At 35.9% G+C, this 22357-nt stretch overlaps 1 protein-coding gene across 1 annotated transcript; it reads right to left on the reverse strand.

Moving 5' to 3' along the window:
- Positions 1-3258: 3258 nt before the first annotated feature.
- LOC132598808 (ABC transporter G family member 1-like) lies at positions 3259-22357 on the reverse strand. The gene is made up of 9 exons (XM_060311907.1): positions 21930-22357; positions 21583-21662; positions 20896-21354; positions 20733-20819; positions 20527-20652; positions 19922-20113; positions 19737-19823; positions 19435-19631; positions 3259-3915 (listed from the first exon to the last, which is right to left on the reverse strand). Exons 1-9 carry the CDS (start codon positions 22156-22158, stop codon positions 3441-3443), a joined length of 1932 nt encoding a protein of 643 aa, XP_060167890.1. The 5' UTR covers positions 22159-22357; the 3' UTR covers positions 3259-3440.

Here is a 22357-nt window from a genome sequence, read left to right on the forward strand (position 1 = left end):
GCGACAATCTAATACGAGGTTAATGTAATTCTGTTCAAGATTTTTTCGACTCTTTGCGACAATCTAATACGTGGGCCTAAAACGTCCTTGAACTATCGTTTTTAGTACAATAATACCCTTCATTCACCTTTCGGGCCAAAAAATGCCCCCAACGTTAACGTTTTGGCTCTAAAATACCCTTATTGTTAACTTTCTCCTCTAAAATTAAAATAAATGAATTTATTATTATGTGGCGCGATTTCTATTGGCTAATTTTGAATTGATTCAAATTAATTAAAATTCCAATCCAAAATCCGGATCTGTCTAAGACCCATACCCGCCCCGCCTAAAATTCCCATTTAACTAAGAAAATAAACCTCAATTCCCATTGTGTTAATTGTTCGAAATCTCATTTGATCTTCAAAATGTTGATCATCGGTTGAACTCAACTTCAAAATCGATACAAGCCACCTTAATCCAGCTTCAGAGCACTCCTAAATTAAAATACAACTTCACAACTATGCTAAGAACAATAATATGAATCACCCACTTCAAAATAAGCAATAAATTGTGGATCGAAAATTCGAAATCTCCATTAGAGGTTCATTCGAGCTTCAATGGTGTTTAACAGATTTTAGAAATAGATTTTTTTTCTTATCAATATTCAGTTGATTTACAATGAGTTCTAAGTTTCAAATCCAACAACAATCAAATTTAAGCTCAAAATCGCACATTTACTAAAATCAAATCGGAATAGGGCCAAATATACGCCTGTACTATCGAAAAAGGGTCAGATATACCCCTCGTTATACTTTGGGTTCAAATATATCCCTACCGTTGTACTTTGGGCACAAATATACCCCTCTATCGTTAAAGTTGACCAAAGTTAATATTTTAATGACAAAAATGCCATGTGGCATGTCAACTCATTAACCTAATCCAATTTTATCCCTCCCTCCTTTCATGTCATCTTTCACCATTTGCACCTTCCCCTCCACCACTACTACACCACTAGGCCCCCACCATTTTCACAAAGATTATATTTGACCCTTTGCCAATATATTTGGACTCAAAGTATAATAAAGGTTATATTTGACCTTTTGTCAATATATTTGGACTCAAAGTATAATAAAGGTTATATTTGACCCTTTGCCAATTGTACAAGGGTATATCTCACCCTTCTCCGAATATCAAATTGCATTGTCATCACTCGAGATGATTTAAACGTGGTTACTTTAATTTTAAAGAACATATTCTAGAACTTGCGTCGAAATTGGAGATTTTGCTACTTCACTGTCAATTCATATATGTCAATAATTCTCAAACACAGAAGAAGTTTATTTACGTCAATCACATGAGACCTCCTATCCTACATTACAAATTTTGTAATTAAGTCCTGGAAACTTTATTATTTGTTGAGTAGGTCTAAATTTGCTAATGTACTATCCAAATTTGCATAATTTTTCCATCTTTTTCATGTTTTGGTCCATTCACATCCTTATTGTTAGCAAATCGTCTCATATTACACTTTTCATTAATGGAGCTCCAATTATGTGAACTGAGTGGACTTGTACATATCCAAATTCTTCGAGAAAATAATTTGATAATGTTTTAGGATTGCTTTCTAGTTGGAGCTCTATTAGAGCTAAGGGCAAAAAAAAAAAATCTTTCCTTAATGGGGTAATATTAAATCAAAGTTTAACAGAGGGCAGAATTAATCCTCAATCTGAGATAGTGCAGAAGCAAATTTGACAAATAAATCTTATTTATTTCTACAATAATACAAACTACCCTGGGTAATTGTAATTATATAGTATTTAATTTGTTAAGTGGCGTTGCTTATACAGCAATGCGTAACAAGTGATATTGGTATTAATTTTTAGATGGTTAAATCTTCTATAGTTGTTCTTGGTGTTGTTCAAGTAATCTTTTGACAGACTCCCGGTTGTTATTATTGTAAAGCTTTAAAAGTTGGAGTTTTAGTGCTTAATTGGAGATTTCAGATGTGTAGCCAGTGGCGGAATCAGGATTTTAACTAAGGGGGTTCAAAAATATAAAGAAGTTGAGAAATAAAGAAGCCAAGGGGGTTCAATATTTACTATGTATACATAAAAAATAATTTTCACTTTGTATAAACTGTGTAATTTTTCACCTAAGGGGGTTCAAGAATGAACCCCCTTGACCCTTACTGGCTCCGCCCCTGTGTGTAGCTACATGATCTTCTTCAACTCTTCCACTAAAATATTTTTGACACTTCTGGGAACACGTTGTTGTATTAACAACCCATTGAGGATATCATCTTTGAGGCTCATATATGACACTGTTTAGAAGTCGCACCGGTAAGTATGCACTTTGCTTGGGTTGGGTTGGGTTTAGGGTGTGTCAGGTCCTTAATAAATTCAAGCACTGATTTTATTTTATTTTTTATTTGTTTCTAAAAACTCACTGCTGCCACATCATTAATTAGGTACGAGAAATTATATTTCTGACTAAAATGACCATGAAGGCTAACTAGGCAAAAGTTAGATAACTTTTGGGAGACAACAAAGGTAATTGACTCTGATGGCCAATTACTATAAGTTGAATGGCCATTTAGGCCATTATCTCATAAAACAAGTTATATACATTTATGTCGCCATAAAAGCTTCTCATTTGGGATAAACTGTTTTCAAATAAAAAACGGTACACTCTTTATGAAACGGAATGAACAAGACATACGTTCACATCTATTGAAAGAGGGGTTACAAAATAGAGTTAGCTGCCACAAAAAGACAAGTGATACAGCACAATGATTAATTTGTGATGAAGAAAATAGCAAGATTTTTCCCACTCTTTGTTAACATGTAAAACGTAGGTAATGCTAAATTCTGATCTGTCATGCTTCTTCCTATGTCGATAATAAACTCCACATTTATATATCAAGGTTATCACATTTACATAACCTTAATCATAACTGAACTCCTGTTAGCAACTAACCTGTCTGTTTGTTTTATCAGAGCTATTGGATTTTCTTATAAAGAACAGTTACTTGCATGACTCTACTAGGAATGGGTCAAGTTTTAACTTAGAATTCATATATAATCAGCAGTAAGCACCAAGAGCAATTCTTTAAATCAACTTGCTAGCCTCAGACTTAACAAATAAAGGTGATGAGAATTGCATAATGATACCTAAAATAAGTGCACATATCTACTTGTGTCATCAAAATCCATGCTAGATTTATGGTAATCATCATCTGCTGGACTTTGGAGCGGGGAGAAAAAGAACAAGAACAGGAGATCAACTTAAAAGGTACTCACTTGACTTATGACATGGTGAAATTTGCAAATTATTCTTACACTTTATGACCATGAGCTTTGAATACAAAGAAAGTAACTACAAGAAAGAGACTATAATATAATGAAAATGATTTAACTTATATAAACTGACATTGTAAATATATTTTACTCTATCAGTACAATTTAGACAGCAGATTCATGCAAAGGTGTTTCTGCCGAATTGATTTGATTAGGCGAGGTAGGCGTGAATGCTCTTATAGTTGGCTTAACCATTTCGCCAGCCTTGACAAACAGCAAGAACAACAATCTGTACAAAATTACCATTCCCAGTAAAATGGCAAGATCCGCCCACTTTGAGTATTCCATATCCATTTGCCATGTACCTCTCAGAATGTCTTCCCCGTTGATCAAATGAATTTTACCCTGGTGCTCGTCATGCATTTTTAGTCCTTCAAACTCATTCTTGAACAGTGCCTCGTAAGCATACTTATGAAACGCAATATAGTGTAAAGGGTACTTCCAGAATACCTTAGGCAAATCATTTGGTAATCGAAAGAACCCGCCGCTTAGTATCATAAGTGCTTGTATTCCTGCTCCAATTATTAATCCCATGAGGAAATTAGGCACAGTGCTTGCTACAATCATCATTAAGCTCTCAACTAACTGTCACACCCCATTTTAACCCCGGAGAGTCGCCAAGCTGTCACACCCCATTTTAACCCCGGAGGGTTAAAATTAGAAGTACGACATATTGGAGATTCCTATTTTTTGTTTGTGTTAAGGAGTCGCCACCTAATTATTTATGGTGAATTAGGACACCTAAAGTTACTTAAAGTTATGTTTAAAGTTAGCTGTGTTTAAAGTCTGCGAAACTTAAGATTCTAGGTAAGGGTTCAATTAGTCTAAAGGGAAGGTATTAGGCACCCTTTAAGACCCATTAACAATGGTTAACCGACCGGACTTATGATTAATTAGGCTAAGGGTAAATATAGTATTATAAATGTTTGGGAAAGTTTTTTAAAGTAAAAGGTAATAGTGTTATTAGAAATAAGACATGTAAAATAATAAGTTGTATAAAAAAATATGTCTATTGTTACTTTGTAAACACGACTTATAAAAGTTATTAATTTTTAACGAAATGTAATAATAATGTTAAAATAATACTTGTAGAAAACGTAGTGATTTGATAAGAGTTTAATTATACATAAACCAAAAGAAATGGGATGAGTGATGTTTATATATATATATGGAGAAAAATGACTAAAATTTAAAAGAGTTATTTAATAAAAGTTTTAAAGGTTGTTTAGACAAATATGAATTTCAAGTGTTGGAAAGAAACTAAAGTGAAAGAGTTATTCGTTGAATTAGTTTGCCTTTTTATTCCTTAGATTAAGCTAATCGTTAGTGTAGGATTGGTGATGTTTTAAGTTTCTAACAATAGTGAGCATAAATTATTATTCCTTTAGCCAAAGATGTAATCATGCTATCTTTAAAAAAATCAATTATTCAAATAAATGTTATAGGTACTATAAATAGTTTTAAAAAAATAGAAATGAATGTAATTTGTGGACTTAACTACCCATTACTAAACTGAACCCTTTAATGTCCCTAAGGTTCGATCTTAATTAACAAACAAAGATGTTAGTTATACAATACACATTAAATACACACAAAAAATAAAATGGAAGAGTAGCTATAATATAAATGGGCTCAGCCCACTTTCCGAAACTGCTGTGGTTTGTTGACCATCTGTTGGGCCTCGGCCCAGACCCCTTTTTTTGTTTGGCTGTGAATTGGATTGATAGGGAGAGAATTTCGTGTTGGGCTCTTAGCCCAATACCGAATGCGGAATATTCATGCATAAGAACAAAAGGAAAAGGATTAGCATATAATCAACGAATGAGATTTAAACATATAAAATTTAAACTCAACAAATCAAGATTATACTAGTCATCTACGACATATATATATATACATATATATATATATATATATATATATATATAATCACATGGTATATTTGCAACGGACAGCCATGTAAGATATAAAAAAAAAGGGTACAGGATAAGACGAGGGCATGACATGATGATAGCATGGTCTAAATTTAAACAAGGGCAGCTTATCAATCAGCCAAGTAAGGAATGATATACCCTATATAATCAGATATACCAATTTACATATTCAAACGTATGCATGACTGAATATAACCTGTATATGCAGGGGTAAATCTAAAACTTTCAACTAGTACTACTGCGTGAATTTGTATTTTGATTCAAAATTATCATAAATATCAGGTCACAACTTCCAGGTAATGATGAACAAGCGTCATCTATTTCTGTCAAACAACAATTGTCACCATATTTCACTAAGTCAAGTTTCCAAAATATCGCGACAAACAGGGGCAGGACAGAGGGGGGTTTATTCATTCAGTTAAAGGGGCTGGAAACAGAGTAATCGTGTAAGGTTCTGATGCTACTTCTATGAGGAACACACACAGAACAACAGTAAAAAAAATGCTTAATCATGCATTCAATTTTTTGCAGTACTGACCCCTTAAACTCCAGTCTAGTATGGTCAGGTTTTTAGAAGCAGAATACCCACATTATACGAGTTCTAAAATAGTACATAAGTATATAAATAAAGAGACAACTGGATGTTCATGCTCACATATAAGTTCCAAGTCAATCATCCAGATTTGATTTAAATTCTCAGGGTTAAACTCTGTCAATCACCTAATGCATACAAAGTTCATATTAACCTAAGTGGTTCCCTTTCTTCACTATTTCAGTAGAAAAGCTCAAACCTGGTACATATTAGGAGGATGTCTTAACTCTTTGAGACTTTTCCACCTTATTAGACTCAGATGCAGACACACCAAGATAAACTAATATGTTCTTTGAAACCAGTTAAGCCTTATTTAATCACATCCAAACAACCTAGTCACATTACAAGACTTTACAAGCAGGCCTCAGACTTTGCTAAATCTGGCCTAATCAAACTTTCCTTAGTCAGCTCAATAATAGTTCATACAAGTCAACATGACAAATGCAGTAGACAGATTCAGACTAAGACAATATATATAAATCTCAGATCAGATTATTTAAGAACAAGAGAAGACCCAGTCTTATAAACCAAATTTCCTCATGAGCACCTCAATCTATCTAAACTGTGTCACCAAAACTCCATGGTCAAAATACTTGAGCTGTTATGATTCTAAATAAGGTTACAACAGTCATCAGAGGTCTTTTAAATCATCAAGCATCACTAATCACCTTAAGAGTGCACACAAGCAAATAACATTTCACATAGACTCTTAGTTTAAGGACAGTTATGTCAAGACCTCACATGGTCTAAACCAGTACTCAAGCAATCATTCCGAGTCAATCATTTGAACAGCTAAGCCAGATTTCCACCTAAGTGTGATAGCAGACTAATCAACTTGATTTCCAGTGCATATTAAGACAAGAATTATATCTAAATATGTTAATGCCTATCATAATTCCATAACAGAACATGCTACATACATAACTAAATGTGAAATACAATTACCAGTTCAAAGCAGATTACATTCATGACAGGATATATTTTTTGAACAGATGAGTAAAAGTGTATATCATATATATATTGAATGTATATCTTCTTCTTATCTTGATAATCCATTGTATATCCTATGTATATTCGGTTTAAATGCATCCTAAGTCCTGGAAATTTAGTCTTAAGCCATCCTAAATTACAATGTCCACCTTTCGGACTCACTTTAGCAATTACTATCCTTATCCTAACAATATCCCAAAATATCAGAAAATAATGTGACGACAAAGAAACTACATAACATAAAAATAGCAGAACCAGCTAAAAAAATTTAACCAAAGCAGAAATTAAAGACTCGAAGTAATAAAGGTATCGAAGTTTACCTGTTTTGTGCGCAATGAACTGGGGCGTCGAGGCCTCGAATCTACTCTCGAACGCGACAAACTCGAAATCGATTAAGGAAAACTAAAGTTTCAACAGAGAATGAAAGTAAAATAGAGTAGTTGTTCGTTGTCTTTGTTGATTAAAACTTGTGTTTTTGTGGGATTTTCGTGGTTTTTGGTCTTGTTTGTCTAAAGTTGATTCGGCTTTTTTTGCCAATCCCTCCTCCCTAAACGATTCAACTCCCCTGTTTTTTTATAGAATGGGGAGAGAGAGGAGCGGTGTGAGGTAAGGAATGATGAAGGAAGGGAATCGGGGAAAGGGCACGGCGTGGTCGGAAAAAGGGAGGATGAGCGGCGGTGGTGGGGTGAGTGAGACGAGGGAGATGAGGCGGAGAAAAGGGAGAGAAAAGTGGGGGACAAGGGCGAGTGGGGAGCGGAGAAGAAGGAGGGAAAGGGGGGGTGAGTGGGAGCGGCGGCGAGGGAGCGGGAAAGGAGGAGAAGGGGAGAGGGAGATGAGCGGCGGAGGAGGAATGAGGGGAAAATGAAGGGGAAACCCTAAAAGGGTTTCCCTTATTTTGCTGAAAATGAATTGGACCCGGTCCATTTGTGAACCGGGTCAAATTTTAGACTGGGTGTTTAAAAGAATGGACTAGTAAATTAAACATGGACTGATCTAAAAAATTGAGATAAAAATATGGTGTAGTCCAAAAGTATTAGGAATTAATCGAACTTTGATTTGGGGTCCGGTAAGTCAAAATACGGACTGAGTGCAAGAAATAGTTTGGCTTCTAAATTTGAATAAGAGACACATTTTGATTAACGATGTACTAAGGGTGCCAGAATATCACCTGGTACGAAAAAATGTGTAATTGTAAAAGACCCGGATAATAAAGTTATATCATGTTGCAATGACCGCGCAATAAAAAACGCTATCATTTAAATGTGCGAAATAAATGCGATGTGTATGCGGAAGTTGGTAGAACGTTGAGAAATGCAAGTTTCAATAATAGTAGCAAATAAATAGCGGTAGTAATACTGCTAAATAGCAATGATAATGGTAATAATGATAATGTTGATGATAATGGTGATAATAGATATAATAATAATGGTAAATAACAAACATTGATAATTAAAAAATGATAATAATTAATAATAATAATAAAGATGATAGAAATTAATAAATAAAAATAATAACGATAAATAACAATTATTGATTATAACAAAATGATAATAAATTAATAATAATAACAATAATGGGATAATAATAAAATAATAATGATAATAATAATAATAATAATGATAATGATAATGATAATGGAAATAACAAGAAATAATAATTAACGACAAAAAATGATAATTTAAGAATAATAATAATAATAATAACAATAATAATAATAATGATAATAATAAACTGCAGAAGAATAAATAAAATGTGGGTGTTAATAAAAGACTAATAATTATAGTAAAACTTAAATGCATATTTTTAATTTCTCGAAATACCAGAAGTATAAATAGGTATTTCGGAGGAGATGCGGGACAAAATTGGGTGTCAACAGATGCCCCTCTTCGACCGGAGGTGATGTAAGAATCTTCGGGCGAAGAAGTTGACGTAGTAGCCAATTTTGTTTGGACCGACGAGTATGAGTTTGTAAGAAAGTATGATTTAGGAAAAATTGATTGAAAATATTATGAGGGCCGAAGGAATTATGGAAAATTATGGCCGAATCTCAGTTTCGAGTTGCCTACATATCTCGGGTTGCACGAGAATTAGGCCATGTGTAGTTCGAAAGTTTTTGTGGATTCACAATCTTGCAGGGGGTTGTAGACAAGTGACGAGACGTTCAAGAATGGAACACGTGTTTATAGCCTCCTAATTATAAATGTGATGCACAACACACCCATAAGTAGGACTCTACTAGACACGGTGTAAATTCTTCAAAGATGCCCCAGTGTTGAGTTATGGAAACACTGGGGATGTAGAAAGGAATATGAGATGGTGAGAAGAGTAGATTTAGTAGAGTTTTAGCGGAGGATGTGAAAGAGAAATTAACCTACGTATCACGTGTTTGTGGACATAGGCGGAATTGACTTCGAGAGTAGATTCGTGACCTTTGCTTGTGAGTTTGGTATTCCTCTTTAGCAAATTTGCCCCAGTTCACTGCGTAAGATAAAGTTCCACGTTGTGTTGCATCTCTGCTGGTTGTATTTTCTGCCAAAACTGAAATTCATGTCAGAATTAGTAATAGAGTTAAAAAATGTAAAACTATAAAGAGTGTAAATGATAGTAAATATGATTGGGGGAATGAAAAATGAAGCCGTGTGGCCAATGTTCTCTCTGGTTGTCTTCAGGGACTTGAATGAATGTGTGATGCGTATGCTGAGGATGTAATAAGGTCTCTAGTTGCGGTTGGAGATGATAGTAGTAAGGCCTCCGACTGTCTTCCGGGACTCGATGATGTCTGCGAAATTTAAGGTAAATTCGTTAAAGTAGGTAAAGTAGATGATGAAATAAAGAAATAAAGTAAGGAGTAAAGCAAGTGTATAGCCGCTTGGCTTATGCAGATGAGGCCGTGTAGCCATGCGATGTCTCCGGTTGTCTTCGGGGACTTGATGCTGTGTCTCCGGTTGTCTTCGGGGACTTGATGTTGTGTCTCCGGTTGTCTTCGGGGACTGGATGTTGTGTCTCCGGTTGTCTTCGGGGACTTGATGCTGTGTCTCCGGTTGTCTTCGGGGACTTGATGTTGTGTCTCCGGTTGTCTTCGGGGACTGGATGCTGTGTCTCCGGTTGTCTTCGGGGACTGGATGCTGTGTCTCCGGTTGTCTTCGGGGACTTGATGCTGTGTCTCCGGTTGTCTTCGGGGACTTGATGATATTCCTGTAAAGTTCAAGGTAAATCGTTAAAGTTGATGATGTGTAGCCGTCTGGCTTATGCATATGAGGCAGTATAGCCAAGTGATGCCCGGTTGTCTTCGGGACTTGATGATGCATCTCCGGTTGTCTTCAGAGATTTGATGATGCGTCTCCGGTTGTCTTCGGGGACTTGATGATACATCTCCGGTTGTCTTCAGAGATTTGATGACGTGTCTCCGGTTGTCTTCGGGGACTTGATAATACTTCTCCGGTTGTCTTCAGAGATTTGATGATGTGTCTCCGGTTGTCTTCGGGGACTTGATAATAATTCCTGCAAAGTTCAGAGTAAAATGGTTAAAGCTGGTAAAGTATATGATAAAGTAATTGGTAAAGTATGGAGCAAAGCGGTAGAATAGCCGTTTGGCTTATGATGTTGATGGTATCGTGACAGGCTGAACTAATGACGTGCGATCCTGATTTAATTCGCCTCCAACTTCGTCAACCTACAAAACAGGTATATAAAGTCATAAAGTGATTGTGATAAAAATAAAAATTAAAGATAGAGTTAGAAATAAAGCCGTTTGGCCTTTTAGGCAAGGCCATATTAAGCCAGATGATGCTTTTCTGCCATGATTGATAGACTTGACTGTTGATCTCGCGGTCTTAAGTTCCTGCACTCAAAGAAAAATTCTTAGTTTGGGAGGGGGAAGTTGATTCGTGTTGACTCGAAGCTTGACGTGGTTGGCGCTCCATTCGTCTTGTTTGTTTGGATCTTGTGATCTCTGTTTAAGCCTCGGTAGATGAACAGTAATGAAAATGATTGAAAGAAAATATTTCATTTGAAAGGTAGGTATGTAAGTATATGTATAAGGGAATGTAACTATACGTATATAAGTTGTGAAATATGTATATGTAAACGCATGTATGTAAGGAAAGATATATATGTAAATATATGTATATAAGGAAATATATATGCGTAAATATGTGTATGTAAGTTGTAAAATATTTCTGCCAACTTCAGATTGTGACACTTCTAAAGTAATTGGTCTATAATACTTCCTATCTGGTAGCCTTAATCTTGTCGATGTCCAACTGTTCTTTTGTCTATATCTTTTCAAAATATGCCCCAGTTTCGGGTTCAAAAGGGTATGCTAAACTTATGTTGTGGTGTGACCGAACCTTGTATAGGTTGCCTACGTATCCGCCAAGGAATCAGGTCAGAGCGTAGTTCATGAAACATAAAATGGTCTGAAGTTTTCTAATAAAGGGACCGAACCCGATGTGGATTGCCTACGTATCCCACCAAGGGAATCAGGTCAGCGTAGTTCTGTTATATAAACGGTAAAAGGTTTGTTGGATTTTTATCTAAGTGCGACGGATCTGTATGTTGATAGTCTACGAATCTTGCCAAGGGAATCAGGCCCTGTATGGTTTTCTTTGTGTAATAATTTTAGATTTTCTGTTATAACGCAACCGAACCCTATGTGGGCTGCCTACGTATCCCACCTCGGGAATCAGGTCGGAACGTAGTTCGTAAGCATGCAAATGGGAAAAAATCTAACCTGGTATGACCGAGTCCCTATGTGGGCTGCCTAAGTATCCCCCATGGGAATCAGGTCAGAACGTAGTTCGTATGCATAAGATATTTTGGATTTTTTTTTTATTTTATTTTTTTTTTTTTTTTTTGTAAAGCAACCGAACCCTATGTAGGCTGCCTACGTATCCCCCATGGGAATCAGGTCAGCGTAGTTCGTATATAGTTGTTAAAGGAAAGGTTGCAAGCTAGTTTGTTTTACCTAATGTCGTCCTTTGATCTCTTCTTGGATTGCTAGCTTTCAGTCTTATGTCATCACCTATCGACTATTTCGATTCTTTTGAGCGGAATCTTGTCTTGTCCCCTAGTTTCTTTGTTACTCTCTCGGGATGTATGTTGTTTATTTATTCATTTCATGTCACAATCGTAGAGTTAGCAGATTTTGATAATTATTATAGTAGAAAATAACAATAACAGATGATTAAGGAAAATTAGAAATGCATTCATAGTTTTCACGATTAAGTTTCAAAAAGATGAAGCAAAGCAAACAAAAGTTTTGAGCATGATTCAAGCCTTTAAAAATAAAAGTTCACTACATGTTCAGTCTACCAAGACTCCTGGAGAATCAGGGACGGAGTACAAGTCCAGTTCTTCAGAGTCTCTCCTGGTTCTGCACCCTGGATGGTTGGTGTCTCAGTAGTTTTAGCAGCAATCTTCACTGGCACTTGTTTTCGGATCATCCCCACAGGCGCAACGAACGTTGATGACATGCCTCTCTCCATCTTTCCCAATTGGCGCAACGACCTCCTTCCGATTCTTAACCTTTCGATAATTATCATGTTCACGTTGGCGTTTTCGTGAGTAGGCAAATGGATGGGGATCCATATCGGGTCGAGCTCCAGTGAGCTGGATCGCTCCTTCCTTAATCAAGGTTTCGATTTTGTTTTTGAGGCCATAGCAATCCTCAGTGGCATGCCCAGGAACTCCAGAATGATATGCACAATGCTTGGAACTATCAAACCATTTTGGGATAGGCTCGGGAATTTTTCCTTCAATCGGTTGTATTATGCCTGCTGCTTTCAGTCTTTCAAATAGTTGAGCCAAAGGTTCAGCAAACCGAGTATAATTACGGGTGTTTTTTATGACAGGATTTGGACGGACTTTATGTGTGGTATGTGGTCGATTTTGGTAAGTGGGAGCTTGGACAAGTGGGTTTTGATAGTGAGGTGCTCGAGGTTGGCAATAGTTTGCTTGGGTGTTGTAGACAGGGTAATGGAATAGTGGAACTTGGTAGGGTTTGGCGTAGTGGTAAGGATAGAAAGGCTGTTGTGGATGGTCAGAGTATGTAATGGCTTGTTTTAGAGGAGTAATTGTAGGTGGTGGGTTAGTGTTGATGGGTAAAGGAATGTAAGGAGTATGACCTAGTGATTGGTTTGGTGAGTTGGGTGGTGGATCAGGAGTAGCATGGGTAGTGTAGGTTGGAGGTAAGTTGTTGTGGGTAGGTATAGTGTTTTGCGGAGGAAAATGTTCAGGGGCTGGAGATTCAAGTGATGGAAAACGAGGCGGTTCTGGTGCAGTATTGCTAGGTTCAGAAGGTGAATTTTGAAGTGTGATGGATAAATTGGTCAAGTCCCTAACCCGATTTAGTTCTCCACGTAGATTCTCAATTTCTTGAGTCAGGCGGGCGATATGTTCATCCCGTTGAATAGCAGTTCCATGTTCGGAAGTTTCAGGCGGATCGCTAGCGATCACGAGGTTTTCTACACCAGTTGGAACAGATGCGGCCGGATCAGACATAGTAATTTCATTTCCTTGGACAGCCCAACTACGTTCAGGTAACGATGACGTCTTTGACCTCGTGATATAAGGATGGTCGGCCATCGAGCGTCAACACGAATCAACTCTCTGTTCGGGAATAAGATAAAATAGACATACAGTATAAACGATGTTAATCTCACGAACATATCTAGGTAAAGTCATGGTCACGTAAAGTCGAGTAAGGCATGTAGCAAATAATTTATCAAGTAGAGTCAAACAAGTTGTCAAACAAATGTAAACAATTATATTAAACAATAATAATGCGTCCTAATATGCATGTGACCTCTTTGTGCCAGAGGTAGGCCTAACGTTTGTTTGAAGGATAAAGTGTGCCATAATACGTCATCCCGTTGCTTTGATTAATTAAACAGATTCTATTTCTCAAAATAAAGTACAAGATAATGTAATATTTATTACATGTCAAATGAATACAACATAAAGTGTTTCCTAATCTAAATAAAGTAAATACAATTTTGCTATATCTAAATTTCAGCTCCGTTTTGTGATGTCATTGATCTTTGTCATTTGTTGTACTCCAATGCAAATCCATACCTGTCATAGAAATGTTAATCATTCCCTCCTTCCTAAAGTTTAATTAATTAGAGCAAGTAGTCAATATTTAGGCACAGTTATCCTTCAAACATGCACATAAAGTATGATTGGTGTCACTCGGGGTCGTGAACCCGCTTGGACGTTTGGGTAAAGTCATCTAATGGATTTAATGCACTAAGGGTATTAAACCTCCTAGGTCATGAAATGTATGCTCTTAATAAAGGGTGTTGGTTTAGCTCTATCTTAAGCTGACTAAGAGTTGGCTTCCTATGACACAAGGTTCTCCCAAGCGGACAACTTGGGAGTGGAAAGTCCGTGGCCGTCGACTGCACCGCTGATCGACTAAATCCACAAGATCAATCCAACTAAAGGGGTAATTTAGTAGTGAACGGGCGCGAACCGCGAAGCCGTTTTAAGTGTGTGAATATGTGTGAGTTTTCCAGAAGTGGAGGAAATATGAACGGAATGACAGTTTATCAAAGCAGTAACACATAAACAGTTTATATCAAACAAACAGTTCATATCAAGCAAACAATTAATAACATGTAAAAACAGTTAACAAACAAATAAAGTAATAAAAATAAGCACACAAAACCTATTTAAACTAAGTCCGTTATGGTTAGAACCTAAGTGATTCCCCAGCGGAGTCGCCAAGCTGTCACACCCCATTTTAACCCCGGAGAGTCGCCAAGCTGTCACACAAGCTGTCACACCCCATTTTAACCCCGGAGAGTCGCCAAGCTGTCACACCCCATTTTAACCCCGGAGGGTTAAAATTAGAAGTACGACATATTGGAGATTCCTATTTTTTGTTTGTGTTAAGGAGTCGCCACCTAATTATTTATGGTGAATTAGGACACCTAAAGTTACTTAAAGTTATGTTTAAAGTTAGCTGTGTTTAAAGTCTGCGAAACTTAAGATTCTAGGTAAGGGTTCAATTAGTCTAAAGGGAAGGTATTAGGCACCCTTTAAGACCCATTAACAATGGTTAACCGACCGGACTTATGATTAATTAGGCTAAGGGTAAATATAGTATTATAAATGTTTGGGAAAGTTTTTTAAAGTAAAAGGTAATAGTGTTATTAGAAATAAGACATGTAAAATAATAAGTTGTATAAAAAAATATGTCTATTGTTACTTTGTAAACACGACTTATAAAAGTTATTAATTTTTAACGAAATGTAATAATAATGTTAAAATAATACTTGTAGAAAACGTAGTGATTTGATAAGAGTTTAATTATACATAAACCAAAAGAAATGGGATGAGTGATGTTTATATATATATATGGAGAAAAATGACTAAAATTTAAAAGAGTTATTTAATAAAAGTTTTAAAGGTTGTTTAGACAAATATGAATTTCAAGTGTTGGAAAGAAACTAAAGTGAAAGAGTTATTCGTTGAATTAGTTTGCCTTTTTATTCCTTAGATTAAGCTAATCGTTAGTGTAGGATTGGTGATGTTTTAAGTTTCTAACAATAGTGAGCATAAATTATTATTCCTTTAGCCAAAGATGTAATCATGCTATCTTTAAAAAAATCAATTATTCAAATAAATGTTATAGGTACTATAAATAGTTTTAAAAAAATAGAAATGAATGTAATTTGTGGACTTAACTACCCATTACTAAACTGAACCCTTTAATGTCCCTAAGGTTCGATCTTAATTAACAAACAAAGATGTTAGTTATACAATACACATTAAATACACACAAAAAATAAAATGGAAGAGTAGCTATAATATAAATGGGCTCAGCCCACTTTCCGAAACTGCTGTGGTTTGTTGACCATCTGTTGGGCCTCGGCCCAGACCCCTTTTTTTGTTTGGCTGTGAATTGGATTGATAGGGAGAGAATTTCGTGTTGGGCTCTTAGCCCAATACCGAATGCGGAATATTCATGCATAAGAACAAAAGGAAAAGGATTAGCATATAATCAACGAATGAGATTTAAACATATAAAATTTAAACTCAACAAATCAAGATTATACTAGTCATCTACGACATATATATATATACATATATATATATATATATATATATATATATAATCACATGGTATATTTGCAACGGACAGCCATGTAAGATATAAAAAAAAAGGGTACAGGATAAGACGAGGGCATGACATGATGATAGCATGGTCTAAATTTAAACAAGGGCAGCTTATCAATCAGCCAAGTAAGGAATGATATACCCTATATAATCAGATATACCAATTTACATATTCAAACGTATGCATGACTGAATATAACCTGTATATGCAGGGGTAAATCTAAAACTTTCAACTAGTACTACTGCGTGAATTTGTATTTTGATTCAAAATTATCATAAATATCAGGTCACAACTTCCAGGTAATGATGAACAAGCGTCATCTATTTCTGTCAAACAACAATTGTCACCATATTTCACTAAGTCAAGTTTCCAAAATATCGCGACAAACAGGGGCAGGACAGAGGGGGGTTTATTCATTCAGTTAAAGGGGCTGGAAACAGAGTAATCGTGTAAGGTTCTGATGCTACTTCTATGAGGAACACACACAGAACAACAGTAAAAAAAATGCTTAATCATGCATTCAATTTTTTGCAGTACTGACCCCTTAAACTCCAGTCTAGTATGGTCAGGTTTTTAGAAGCAGAATACCCACATTATACGAGTTCTAAAATAGTACATAAGTATATAAATAAAGAGACAACTGGATGTTCATGCTCACATATAAGTTCCAAGTCAATCATCCAGATTTGATTTAAATTCTCAGGGTTAAACTCTGTCAATCACCTAATGCATACAAAGTTCATATTAACCTAAGTGGTTCCCTTTCTTCACTATTTCAGTAGAAAAGCTCAAACCTGGTACATATTAGGAGGATGTCTTAACTCTTTGAGACTTTTCCACCTTATTAGACTCAGATGCAGACACACCAAGATAAACTAATATGTTCTTTGAAACCAGTTAAGCCTTATTTAATCACATCCAAACAACCTAGTCACATTACAAGACTTTACAAGCAGGCCTCAGACTTTGCTAAATCTGGCCTAATCAAACTTTCCTTAGTCAGCTCAATAATAGTTCATACAAGTCAACATGACAAATGCAGTAGACAGATTCAGACTAAGACAATATATATAAATCTCAGATCAGATTATTTAAGAACAAGAGAAGACCCAGTCTTATAAACCAAATTTCCTCATGAGCACCTCAATCTATCTAAACTGTGTCACCAAAACTCCATGGTCAAAATACTTGAGCTGTTATGATTCTAAATAAGGTTACAACAGTCATCAGAGGTCTTTTAAATCATCAAGCATCACTAATCACCTTAAGAGTGCACACAAGCAAATAACATTTCACATAGACTCTTAGTTTAAGGACAGTTATGTCAAGACCTCACATGGTCTAAACCAGTACTCAAGCAATCATTCCGAGTCAATCATTTGAACAGCTAAGCCAGATTTCCACCTAAGTGTGATAGCAGACTAATCAACTTGATTTCCAGTGCATATTAAGACAAGAATTATATCTAAATATGTTAATGCCTATCATAATTCCATAACAGAACATGCTACATACATAACTAAATGTGAAATACAATTACCAGTTCAAAGCAGATTACATTCATGACAGGATATATTTTTTGAACAGATGAGTAAAAGTGTATATCATATATATATTGAATGTATATCTTCTTCTTATCTTGATAATCCATTGTATATCCTATGTATATTCGGTTTAAATGCATCCTAAGTCCTGGAAATTTAGTCTTAAGCCATCCTAAATTACAATGTCCACCTTTCGGACTCACTTTAGCAATTACTATCCTTATCCTAACAATATCCCAAAATATCAGAAAATAATGTGACGACAAAGAAACTACATAACATAAAAATAGCAGAACCAGCTAAAAAAATTTAACCAAAGCAGAAATTAAAGACTCGAAGTAATAAAGGTATCGAAGTTTACCTGTTTTGTGCGCAATGAACTGGGGCGTCGAGGCCTCGAATCTACTCTCGAACGCGACAAACTCGAAATCGATTAAGGAAAACTAAAGTTTCAACAGAGAATGAAAGTAAAATAGAGTAGTTGTTCGTTGTCTTTGTTGATTAAAACTTGTGTTTTTGTGGGATTTTCGTGGTTTTTGGTCTTGTTTGTCTAAAGTTGATTCGGCTTTTTTTGCCAATCCCTCCTCCCTAAACGATTCAACTCCCCTGTTTTTTTATAGAATGGGGAGAGAGAGGAGCGGTGTGAGGTAAGGAATGATGAAGGAAGGGAATCGGGGAAAGGGCACGGCGTGGTCGGAAAAAGGGAGGATGAGCGGCGGTGGTGGGGTGAGTGAGACGAGGGAGATGAGGCGGAGAAAAGGGAGAGAAAAGTGGGGGACAAGGGCGAGTGGGGAGCGGAGAAGAAGGAGGGAAAGGGGGGGTGAGTGGGAGCGGCGGCGAGGGAGCGGGAAAGGAGGAGAAGGGGAGAGGGAGATGAGCGGCGGAGGAGGAATGAGGGGAAAATGAAGGGGAAACCCTAAAAGGGTTTCCCTTATTTTGCTGAAAATGAATTGGACCCGGTCCATTTGTGAACCGGGTCAAATTTTAGACTGGGTGTTTAAAAGAATGGACTAGTAAATTAAACATGGACTGATCTAAAAAATTGAGATAAAAATATGGTGTAGTCCAAAAGTATTAGGAATTAATCGAACTTTGATTTGGGGTCCGGTAAGTCAAAATACGGACTGAGTGCAAGAAATAGTTTGGCTTCTAAATTTGAATAAGAGACACATTTTGATTAACGATGTACTAAGGGTGCCAGAATATCACCTGGTACGAAAAAATGTGTAATTGTAAAAGACCCGGATAATAAAGTTATATCATGTTGCAATGACCGCGCAATAAAAAACGCTATCATTTAAATGTGCGAAATAAATGCGATGTGTATGCGGAAGTTGGTAGAACGTTGAGAAATGCAAGTTTCAATAATAGTAGCAAATAAATAGCGGTAGTAATACTGCTAAATAGCAATGATAATGGTAATAATGATAATGTTGATGATAATGGTGATAATAGATATAATAATAATGGTAAATAACAAACATTGATAATTAAAAAATGATAATAATTAATAATAATAATAAAGATGATAGAAATTAATAAATAAAAATAATAACGATAAATAACAATTATTGATTATAACAAAATGATAATAAATTAATAATAATAACAATAATGGGATAATAATAAAATAATAATGATAATAATAATAATAATAATGATAATGATAATGATAATGGAAATAACAAGAAATAATAATTAACGACAAAAAATGATAATTTAAGAATAATAATAATAATAATAACAATAATAATAATAATGATAATAATAAACTGCAGAAGAATAAATAAAATGTGGGTGTTAATAAAAGACTAATAATTATAGTAAAACTTAAATGCATATTTTTAATTTCTCGAAATACCAGAAGTATAAATAGGTATTTCGGAGGAGATGCGGGACAAAATTGGGTGTCAACACTAACATCATACAGGTGAAGAGGACTAGTGAAAAGCATATGAATTGCTCGAATCCATTTTGTAGCCCGGTGAGAAAATATGCGATAGCTCCTGGGATAAATGATACCAGTAGCAAGTATGGCACAGCAGAAAGTGTATTGGCTATGACATATGAACCAGAGCCATAATGACCATTTAGTTTCTCGCGCTGAAATACCTGTTTTTTTTTTTTAATGTTTTAGAAACCTATTATTAGCACGAGATCAAGAAAGGAGAAAAAGAAAAATGAGGAGTACCACTTAATGTGAAATCTGTATTCTACCTTGAGGTCTTCCACAAAAGAGGGGAATCCACCAATGGCCATAAAAGTGATGAATGAAGCCACAAACATAAGCATGGAACCTCTTGCCTATTTTCACCATGTAATTAAAGAGTAAACAATTTGGCAGTTTAAAACATCATGGTACAAGTGAAGAGGAAATGTAATGTGTGTCTCTCTGTTATTACCTGAATTGAAGCTTTAGAAAGGCCAACATCAAAGTAGATAGTGCCAAGACCTACAGCTATTACAATATAAACAGCTAATCGCATCCAGTAGTATCCAAGATCGCGGGACATGTTCATAAATGACCTTCTTGTCAAAACAAAGCTTTGGGTTGTGAAGCTGGTACGGCTTCTTCTCTCCAGTACTTCACCTTCCTGTATATGATTTTGGAAATCCTTAAGCACATCATACTTATACGTTTTCCTGTCTAGTACTCGGTCGATTTTATTTGATATGGTGGTGTTTGATTAAAGAAGTCGTTTAGAAAAGAGAAAAAAAAAAATAGAGAGACTTTCCCCACATACCAAAAGTAGGCACTCTTTGAATTATAGTGGTTTGGAACATACCATGACAATTCTATGCTTATACACCTATGTCGTTAGAGGTAAGATTGTAAGTTTAAAATTAAAGAGTTTCCAAATATAGAGCATACTGAAAAGGAAAGAGTGTCATATAAAATGAAACAGAGAGAACAACTGCTAGAAGCATCTCCGGCAAGTAACCTGGGAGTTGACAGTTGGAAAATACCATGTGCTGATTAATCATAAACGAGTTTCAGATTATGGACCTGTTTGCAGATTTGAGCAACTCGGATTTGAACTTCTTTATACTTATCGGAAGCTTTGTATGACTTTATCAGGATATCAATCACCTCTTCTGTTGATTTCCTCCTAGTTGGACCTTCTTCAATGTCCTATTATTCATAGAAAAAATTTCATTTAAATCGATTGAGAAACAGTCTATTCCAATACTAAAAGATTCAAACTTCCATACCTGATCAAAATCACTGTTAATTGTTTTGAGAAAATGATCAGATGGATTCTGGAGTGTCGGGCAAGGATAACCACTCGATGCAAAAAACTGCACATTGACAAGGATTATCGATATATCTGGTTGATTAACTTAGACATTTCGAAAATTCAAATAATATGCTAACCTCAATTGCTGCACTAGCAGGGCCAAAGTATACAGTTCTTCCAGCAGACAAAAGACATAAAGAATGAAAAAGACTGAAAACTTCAGCACTAGGTTGATGAATTGAGGCGATAATGGTTCTCCCCTGGCTTTGGCTTGCAACTGTTTTCATGACATAATAAGACGCTGCGCTATCAAGTCCACTAGTTGGCTCATCAAGAAAGAGAAGTTTTGGGCGCGTCAAAATCTCCAAGCATATGCTGACTCTCCTCTTCTGTCCTCCGCTTATTCCTTTCCCGCTCCATCCTCCAATTCTTGTTTCCATGGCATCTTGTAACCCCATTTCCTTCATAGTCATGTCTGCTATTTGTTTTTTCTCTGATTTTGGCATGGAATTAGGGAGTTGTAGTTCAGCAGAATAGTATACAGCTTCCTTTACAGTTAGTGTTGCCATAAGAGTATCTTCTTGAGTCACATAGGCCTGATTATGTCAAATTCTATGTAATTAGTACAAAATATGCAGGTACTCACCATGAGTTTCAGTTTCTACTTTATAATATACATGTTCCAAAATTCACAGGTTATGCATGTTCATAAGCAAACATTTTTCTTTTGAATATCTCCAACAGATAATACTCTGCTGGTAGAATGTTTGAAAGAGATTATTGCATGTCATGTCCACAGTAACTGATTCTTAAAATTTACTCACAGAGGTTCCATGTGCCAGTGTCTGTTTCCGGCCATTGGTTAGAATATCTCCACTCTGCCTTGTGCTCGATCCCAATCTCCCTGATAACATTAATATACATACATAACATAAGTACCTAATCAAAATAATAACACTACTTTTCCTGGGTCGGGGTGTTGCTGGAGTTTAACTTCTATATACTCACAGTGTAAAATATTTTTTACTATCATGTCAACTAAATGAGAAAAAGTAGAATCTGTAACCTGCAATATAAGCCAGGTTACCTGCTACATCAGGCTGAAATACACTACTAGGGTAAAAATTCTTTACGCTGTCAGTATATAAAATCTCCGTGGTGAAAAATATACCTGCTATTGTGTCGAGAAGTGTGGATTTGCCACAGCCAGAAGGGCCCATGATAGCCAAGAGTTCACCAGGCCTTGCATAGCCTGTTAAGCCTTTAAGAATGGTTTTGTTGCCACCTTTCAAGCTTGAAGCCGTCACCCACAGATCTTCCCATGTCAAGAAAACTTCGCCATTTTGTGGTACAATTTCAGCTAACTCGATAACACTACTATTTGGTCCTTGATTTGTCATGTTGGTAGTATTCAACTCTGTAATCTTGGTTTCTTGATGATCAAAATATAATTTGAGGGAGTTTTGAAAGTACTTTAGGTTATATTGTTACTAACATGAATGTAAGTAAGTATATGCTAAGAGAACACTAAACAAATGAGAAAGAGAGGGAACTATAAACTAATACTTTGTGTTCTAGTAGTGAAAACACTGATAAGTA

Source organism: Lycium barbarum, chromosome 6 (assembly GCF_019175385.1).
Source record: "Lycium barbarum isolate Lr01 chromosome 6, ASM1917538v2, whole genome shotgun sequence".
In the NCBI taxonomy this organism is placed as follows: domain Eukaryota; kingdom Viridiplantae; phylum Streptophyta; class Magnoliopsida; order Solanales; family Solanaceae; genus Lycium; species Lycium barbarum.